This window comes from Convolutriloba macropyga, chromosome 7, assembly GCF_964194025.1.
Source record: "Convolutriloba macropyga chromosome 7, txConMacr16.3, whole genome shotgun sequence".
NCBI lineage: Eukaryota > Metazoa > Xenacoelomorpha > Acoela > Convolutidae > Convolutriloba > Convolutriloba macropyga.
In genome coordinates this window covers 37,532,102-37,541,615 of record NC_134474.1, presented here as the reverse complement: position 1 = coordinate 37,541,615, position 9,514 = coordinate 37,532,102, and the positions used below count along the sequence as shown (strand labels likewise).

Genomic DNA, 9,514 nt, shown 5'->3' with positions numbered 1-9,514 from the left:
GTGAGACATACAAAATGGCATGATAAAGACTTGTGTGTAGTGCCGCATCAGTTATAGATCAGTGAAATGAAACTATTTTATAGAACGTAAATGGAAAGTTTGATGGCTACAACGCCATCAAGTAAATTTCGTTTGCACTGAGTACAATTAAGTTAGGTCAACCCACGTAATCAATGTATAATAAAATTCTAAATACTGTTAACTGTGATCGTAATTTTTCTGGGACAGGAAACAAATTTCTAAACTTAATTGCATCCAATTCATATCTTATTTGTTGGGTTTCAAAATAACAAATTTTCCGCTCAAAGTTTTATTAATTCCCTCTTCAGGGATTACAAATCCTTCTTCCACAGTTTTCCCTGGCTGATGTAACTGCATATTACTCGTTATCAATTCATCCCATCCATACAAACACATCCGTCTTGTCTTCCCATGGAATCCCAATAAATATTTCAAATTTCCCTCATTCACGAATTTGGGACCGTTGTGTGAATACTTTAAAATCTGTTCACATTCATCTGGTTGCGCAGATAAATCATCATCATCGTTTGTTGACATTATTCCAACAATTAACACCCAGTGTGCTCTTGTTCCGTTTACGAACCCTATTTTCATGTCGGTGCCCAAATCGTATGGCACTAACAGAAATCCACCATCATCCAAACAATGTTGAACCAAACTCCACGACATTTTTGTCGTTTCAAAAGTTTCAGCTGTGAACCTAGAATCTAATTCGTAGTTGTTGACCAGTTGAGTCATCCAATTTGCAGAAAACATTTCCCCAAATTGAGTGAAACCCAAGTCTACGCATAACTTGAACATGACATCGACGTCAATTTTGTTTGCAATTGATAAAGCAACAAGGCCGCATTTGGGACCGTCCTAAACGAAAATTGAAGGCGAATTGACGTTGAACTAACAAACAGGATTTTGATACATTTTTTATTAGATCATTTGAAGAAAATCGAACTTTATCAATTTGAGAAAATGATGAAGTTTGGTTCATAAACGGCAGGCATGTAAAAAAACAATTTTAATTTGAAAGTTTATGATTTTTTAAGGGTAGTAGCGCATCTATCGAACAGAAGTTCTGGTTGAACTTCAACAAGAATAATCAATAACGCAAGTAAAATTTCACATCCCCAGCTCAATGGACTTGATGACTATACTCTTTCCTTATAGTCGATCTCAACCTTCTGAATCCTGTTTGGCTCTGCACCTCATAAATTCAAATATTTTATTCGTCTGCTTGCTTGCAAGCATTCTGTTTGCTGCACTTTATCATGTTCCAAACTTCCCAGACAGAGCACCAAAAAAATGTGAGCACTAAACCAGAGAATACTCGGCGAATAACAACTTGAGCATTGAATTTGTACACAAATCAAATTCATTCCATAGATACCGCATTATGTTCATAGGGTTATCATGTGCTGAAATCGATGCGATAACTGTAATGAGTTCTTGGAACACTTAAGAATGCATATTTGTAAAGTTCGGCCAGAAAAAGTTTGCAATTACATCCGTTAACAAAAACTCTAAAATATTTAATGGTAGGTTCTTTTGCAACAACTTGTAGACAGTCACTTTTGAACGAACCCATTGCATTCCATGTCATATGAACCACAAGACATAACCATTAAAATTTTTAGTGCTTCTCCTTCCCAAAACAACTTCAAGTGAATCAGCGTGCAGAGTAACTTCAGATATGGCTGTTAGTTTTCAGTATGCGGAAACATATTCACTCACGTGACATTCATGCTAAAAGATTTCTGCAAAAAAAATTTCAATGAAAAAAAAATTTTGGAACCTTTTCGTGTTTTTTCCAGGGGAGGGGAGGGGAGGGAACAGTTCAATGATTATACTTGTACTTAAAACAAAGCTGGATATACCCAGAACTCGCTTCTGGAACTTTAGTCCGCGTTAAAACTATTTTGAGACCTTTTAGCCCTTGAAGACTTTCATTGAAAGTTTAAACTTTTTAAAAACTTCTCGAGTCGGAAATGAATTTATCCCATAAATCAACAGTTTGTCTAACATTCGCCAGGAACAGAGGAAAAGAAAAACGCTGTTACGGTTTGACAAAATTGAGAACAAAATTAAAAATTACCAGTTTTTGCGTTTTTAAGTCGGGAGTATCCACAGTGAAATGATCGTATGCTTGAATCTAAAACTTCAGTGTCGAAACCGACTGACTGAAAAATCGATTGTTTTGAAAAATTCTCAGCTATCTTTCATATACACAGAGGGGAATTGTTGATATTGTTAATCGATGGTGTGGTACGGTTGTACCATAACTTACAAAGTATACTAAATTATTAGTTGTCCCTGTGTTAGCTAAGTTAAAAGTTTATTCATATATGTATTCACATAGGTAAAACTGTACCTCCGACTGTAAAGTCAAGTTTTCAGTATGATCACGCTTTCCCATTTATTACTTAAAATTATCTTTCATTCTCATCACTTTATTTCTGAAATTCAGTTGTTCTCAATCTCTCCTCTTTTGATACCCGAATAGTTCAATAAGGATTCGAGAAGGAATTCCACGTCTTAGAACAGTGCCGCAATCGTAACACTATTGCCTGATATAATTGAGAGCTGTAACCCTACACTTCACAGAATACAGTGGATTCGCACCTCGAATCCAACTTCACTAAATCTTTACGTATTCTTGGCTCAAATACATATCTCTGTAGCAAGGGATATCACATGGCGAAGTCAGCAACCAAAAAACGTGCTCTTTTGGGAATAGAACCCTTTTGGGAACGGCCGACATTGGAACCCCCGTTGAGATGGGAACGTTGGAGAATAATTTTGAAGCTAGCCATACTTGCTAAAGAGGGTATTTCGATCGATATCCTACGAGAAGCACCACCAGATAAAGTTACTTTTCCTCCCTAACCTATCTACGAAGAAGATGTTGACAATAGCACAGCTCAAAGCGAAAGAGACCGCAGAATTCGGAATGAACAACTCAGAATGCATGGCTCAACAAGTGTCAGAAAAATGAAGCGGCGTGAATGCTGTGCGGTGATAGACCATGGAAGTTTTAAGACACCAAAGCTGTCTCGCTCACCTATCTTAGCCTTGGTATGGAAGGCCGTCGGATATTTGGCTCTCAAGAACCAACTATTCAGGTTGATCAAATTTCTACAAAGGACCTTTGTGAGAGTTTGGATAACGTCTTCACCAAGCAGAGAAATATAACTTCCGATCGTTATACTTTCCTAACTCAAAAAAAAACTTAAAGGAGAACCAGTCAAAAAACACTACGGATCTCTCGTAGAGCTGTCATTGAACTGTGATCTCGGTAGCCACGAGGAATCTATCATCCGAGATGTTTTCATTGCGAATATGCACATGCACATAATTGCGCATACACACACACACACACACACACGCACACACACACACGCGCACACAGACACGCACACAAACACATGCACACACACACATACACACGCACACACACACACACACGCACACACACGCGCACACACACACGCGCACACACACACACTCACACAGACACACGCACACACACACACACACGCACACACACAAACGCACACACACACAAACGCACACAAACACACGCGCGCACACACACACGCACACAAACACACACATCACACACACACAACACACACACACACACACGCACACACACACAGGCACACAAACACACACACACGAACACACACTTACACACACCCCACACACACACCACACACACACACGCACACACACACACAACACACACACACACGAGCGCGCACACAGAGAGAGAGAGAGAGAGCATTCAAAATTCTTGGAACAGAGCCAGACCCTCGACGAATATAAACTGTGGTTATGGATAGTCAACTAGTCATCGTCAGAACTGCCCTGCTTGCAGAAAACAACTGCAAAAACTTTGGAATTGCAAATCACTTTGCAAAAGTTTGTAGAAGGAAAAAATTACAAATGAAGCCAGAATCAAGGGTCAACAACGTAGATGATACTAATTCTGAATGCAGCAACGATCGCTATTTCTGCCACGGTAGAACAAGTAAATCAAATTGAGACTATGTTCCAAGGATACAGTATTTATGATGCTAACTATGGCTCTGATTATGATTAATTTGATGATAATTGTGTTGCTGTAATTTCTGATAGTGACAATAACAGAGAAGTGGAACCAGTTAATGTGAACATTCGCATCGGAAACACAGATACAAAAAAGATAAGTGGATTCGGGGAGCGTTTGCACTAGCAAACGCAGTAGTATTGAATAGACAAGAAAGCTTTTGGTTACAATCTCCGGAGACTCACGGGCTAAAAACTTTCTCCAACGAATTAATCAAGGCCATCGGTGTAATTATTACATCAGTGAAATGCAACAATTGAGCAGCTGCAAATGTCAATGTTACAGTCGTTGAAGACGGTCATAGGCCAATAATTGGACAAGATCTCTTCTCTCAGCTTGGACTATCACTCACACAAACTAAACAAGTCTCAAATATTGATCAAAACCAATGTTTAATCAAGAAACAAATAGCATTTGACTGAATTGATAAATCTCTCGAATTGATAAATCATTAAAACACACAGTAAAATCTACATTTCAAAAACATTTTACACCAACACATCAAAAAGGACGCCGAGTTCCTATTAACCTTCAATCCTTAGTAAACACAGAACTTAAAAAAACTATTAGATGAAAAGCACATCATGAAGTTAAATAGTTGTTCCGATTAAAACTTGAAGAGATAAAACAGTTAAACTAGCTTTAAATACAAAGATTTAAATAAATCTATACACAAAAACAAATACCAAATGCGTAATGTTGATAATCTATGTGACACGATACAACAAAATTTAAACAGAAACGCATCACGTGAAACAGCTTAATTCTCAACACCCGATTTGAAATACGTATACAGTCAACTAAAGTTAGACCCGGAAACCTCCAGGCGTTGCAATTTTAACATTGTTAGCGGTGGGGGTACAGGTACATATCGTTTTATTACCGGATTTTACGGGCTAACTGACATGCTAGCGGCATTCCAAAATAGAATGCATTACACATTAGTTGGACTGGATAATCCTCATTGTTTTCTAGATGACATTATAGTAGTTAGCCGTGGATCAAAAGAAGATAATTTAAAGTTAGTTTATAAATGTCTTCAAAAATTAGACGAGGATAATTTAATAATAAAATTACCCAAATGCCACGTCGCTGAAATAAAATGGTTGGGTTGAAATTTACCCAATCTGGATTCGCGTCACTTGAGACTAAAAAATCAGCAATTCTAAATTTAACAGCACCTAGAAATTTAAAACAATTACAATCATTATTCAGACCTGTACATTACCTTGTGAAAATAATTCCTAACCTTTCTCAATTATGCCAGCCTTTTCGACCTTTACTTAAAAAGAACACTAAAAATATTTGGAATAATGAACTTGAAACTCACTTCCAACATATTAAAAACAAAGTAGCAAATGCCACAGAGAACACGCGTTTGGAAATCCGCGATGCATCCAGAGGTGGATTAAGAGCTGCATTAGAACAACAGTCACCAACAGGTTGGCATACAGTCGCATTCCCGGCGTCTCGTTTCCTTAACTCAAATGAGGAACGTTATAGCGTCAAAGAATTAAACTATTTTGAGTGGTGTGGTCCGTTGAGTATTTTAAATATTATTTTTGAAAAATCATTCACAATCATTACAGATCATCGGGCATTACTTTCAATCATGAAGGAATACAGATCTAACAAGTCCTACAATAGTCGTTTAACTCATTGGGTGGATCGATTATCACCTTTTGATTTTAATATTGAACATAAACGAGGTGCGAAAATGAGGCTGGTAGATTACATTTCTCGCCAACCACATCAAAAAGCAAAAGTTACAAACCAATATATGATGAGGAAATGGCGGTTGCAACAATTACCCGCATTCGTGACGCCATTGCAACAATTTATATAAATACCACGCCACAAAACTGTCAATCATGCATCACAACAAACTCCACCAACACCTGCGAACAGCAGAGTAACCTTTCAGTCTACAGCCAATTCGGCGGTCAATTCCACCCATTCTTCTAACGAGGGCCCAGCATCGCCAAACTTGGAACTCTCAAAGGAGAAGGTCTCTGAGAACAATTTGACTCAATTGTTCACAAAGGGATTTCTCGCAGTACTCACAAGCAAGGATGCAGTCTTGAAAGAATATGATTGATTGCATCCTCCAAGACGATGTGAACAAAGATGTGAGGAGGTCAATCCCTACCTCCATTCGTACTGGAGAGGTCTGCACGTTTGCTCTGGATGCGTCTGTGCACGACCGTGTGGCCATACCACACTCTATAAAGGATGCGGTTCTCGAATCATTGCATCTTACCCATCCAGGCAGTTGGGGTATGATTACCCTGAGTCAATATGCATTCTGGCCCTACATGCATAGGGAAATCCTCAATAAGACCACACAGTGCAAACCCTGCACTTAGAATGGTACAAATTTAAAACCCGTCATTCCAGCATTAAAATGGCAACCTTTACGGAATTGTTCTGAACCTAACGAAGAAATCCAGCTAGACTTTGGTGGACCAATTACTTAGTGGACTTAGTGAAAAAGATGACCTCAATCTGATAATGCTTCCGGAAATTCTTCGGCGAATAGCACATTTCTCAGGCTATGTCGACTCGAAAACGGAACAAAACAAACCTCAAGCCGGAACAAGTCGGTCACTCAAGTCAGCTAAACCGAACACTTCAACCACCTCTTCGATAGCAGCCTCTTCGACTGTCACCCCGACGACCTCAAAATCAAAGAGGAACAGAAAAGCTCCAGATTACTTTGGATTCGAGAGTTTGGTGTGCTCCAAAGACAGAATAACCCAGTAACCGAAACGGTTATCCAGGAGGAGGCCCTACCACCACCAGCAGTTGAGACATCCTTTGAATTACCGGTTGTAAGCCCACCAGAACCTCAACCAGTCGGAATTTGGTCTCCAGAAGAGTATGATTATGCCGACTACGATAGTAGATATCTAACTCCGTAGCAAGAGATATCACAGATGGTGAAAAAATTCAATATTTAACTTGTTTTCGAACATGCCGCCAGTAAAGGCTTCGCTCGAGTTGGCGTCGCGGCCCCCAAAAATCCGAAAATATGACAACTAATAGCTCTATTATTTTCGTCAATTCATCTAAAATTGTAAACCAAGGAAACAAAAGCGACTTCAGCGTTTATTTGGCCGATAAAGTCACCTAAAACTTAGTATAACCTCAACTATAGAAACAAAAACAGTAGACTGAACTTCTAAGTTCAAATCAGCAGCGAGAAAAAAGTTTTTGCTTAGACAATCATTCCTTCAAAAATTCTACGAAGAAGAAAACGTTTCAGGAATAAAAATGCCCATACCATAAAAGCTTTTATAAGCTATGTTAGTTTGAGATCACCACTTGAGGTTAAAAAGTTATACAAGTCGAAAAGAAAAATAAAGAAAAAGAGGCAAAGTTCAAAGATCATTTAAAAATATCGGAGATAAATGATCTCGAACTCATTAACAGGATAAACTAATGACCTCAAGTACAAAGTTTTGGTTAACTACTTATAAAGCCCAACAGTCTCCTTTCATAAAGGATATTTAGTGATCAAACAACAAAAACAGGCAAAACGAAAATACACGTTGTGAACACCATAGAAAATCAATTTTAAACAGACCATATGATATAAAATCACTGATGCTTTGTTAGAAAACCAAGTGCTACCTTTCATTAATGAAATTTACTGATCAGAAATGAAAAATAACAAATAAAGGCAAAATTAACTTAAGGTTTAAAACAGTGTCAAAGACATAAAAGCCATTAACTATTGACAAAAATACTATTAAAGGTCAATTATATCTCCCCAGAGACCCCAATTCTCCTCTCATCAGTCAAGGTGAATGATCAGATAAAATCTCGAAACGGACAAAATTCAGGCAGAACCCAAAAGGTGACCAAAATTTTACGATAATCTAAAATCAAAACTGTAACACGCAAATCAAGTTTTCAAAAAAAAACAACTCCAGCGTTTTTAAACGGTTAATGGGACCTTTTTATTCCAAACTAAGAGACATGACATTGCAATTACATTATAAACGTTTAAAAAATTCAAAAACATAGCCAGCACATTGCCGGAAAATAGCCGCCGTTGATGCACATCGGTAATTTCTTTGTTTCAAAAAGTGTTCTAATTTGGCGTGCAGTTTCAGTTAGATTCTACAAATATACTTTATTGAGCTTCTAAACTGAAGGCTAATAAGCTTAATACCGATATCAGCTAGCAAACTTTGATAACCTAATCCTCATTGAATGACTTAATGACCGGGCTTTATCGGTGTATCCCGTCTCTTTTGATTCAATCTTTTGTTTTTGTCCGTATTCACGATATTGCGTAATTCAATTCAAGAACGAATTTAAAATCAATTCAGTTGAAACAGTGAGTTAAGTAAGTCAGAAGTCAAACGTGAAAATAATGACTTACGTAAAATTTAAAATGTGATCAAAAGTTAAAGCGAATTAAAAATAGGAGAGCGCCTAAATAGCAGCCGCTTGAGAGGCTGACGGCGGCTATTAATAAAAAAAAAACTGCTCTTCACAAAAAATATCTCAAATCCCAAAATTTGTTTCTGTAAAAGCTTCTCCGTCCACTTTAAAAGCTGTTCAAATAACGCTGTTTTTCAAAACTACTCATTCTTTTGATCCTTTTCTAACGTTACCAAATATAACCCAAATTCTTTCGGTTTCAAAAATTACAATGAGACTTAAAACCGCCTCGTTAATGAGCCGAGTTACGTGGTTATCAACAAGCGAAACTGTCGCTACTTCTGTTAGCAAATTTTGCTGAAACCAAATAAAACTACTATAAAAAGCCGATGTTGACAAAAAATATATAACCCGTTTCGTTTAGTTAATGAGTGTATTAGTAAAACTTTGTGCAAATAGCACGCGCAATTTAGCTCAGTTGCTTTAAATTGTAAATCAAGCGGTCAATTGTGAGTAGTAAAGGCAGCCCGAAACGCCAGTGTTAAAAATTCCACCGAAAATTATGCATTTTTAGTTACGTGAAGTATCAGTTAATATCAATAGTTACCTGGTTCAGATTCTCAATTGATTTTAACCCACCTGCATCTGTGGTCGAACAGAACAATTGTACCATACGACATAGCTTCTATCTCTGAACGGGTCCGGCAAAATCCGCGCCGATTTCTCGAACAATTCCCAAAAACCTTTGCTGCTATCTCCAGTCGAATCATTGTTTTCATTTACGTTTCTCGGTTTATACGAAGGCAATAAATGAGCATACAGTTTCTGAGAGGGTACTGCTGTTGGTTTTGGGAGGGGTGGGGGTGGTGGTGGTGCATCACCCATAGTTATAGACAGCACTATTCGGGTATCAGAAATTACATACTCTATTGCAGAAATCCATGAGGTCTGAATGAAAAATGGCACAACTTAGGATTGAAGCGATTGATCTCTAGCAGT

The 9,514-nt window shown here is 37.9% G+C and overlaps 1 protein-coding gene across 1 annotated transcript; it reads right to left on the bottom strand.

Moving 5' to 3' along the window:
- Positions 1-232: 232 nt before the first annotated feature.
- LOC142342836 (actin maturation protease-like) lies at positions 233-9,485 on the bottom strand. Its single transcript, XM_075394437.1, has 2 exons — positions 9,155-9,485; positions 233-882 (listed from the first exon to the last, which is right to left on the bottom strand). Exons 1-2 carry the CDS (start codon positions 9,398-9,400, stop codon positions 268-270), a joined length of 861 nt encoding a protein of 286 aa, XP_075250552.1. The 5' UTR covers positions 9,401-9,485; the 3' UTR covers positions 233-267.
- Between the last annotated feature and the right edge of the window lie 29 nt (positions 9,486-9,514).

Excerpts from the sequence above, each read along its gene's own strand:
- LOC142342836 (XM_075394437.1), bottom strand. The coding sequence starts at position 9,400 with ATGGGTGATGCACCACCACCACCCCCACCCCTCCCAAAACCAACAGCA. Across the intron at positions 883-9,154 it reads CTGTTCGACCACAGATGCAG|GACGGTCCCAAATGCGGCCT; the intron begins GTGGGTTAAAAT and ends ATTTTCGTTTAG.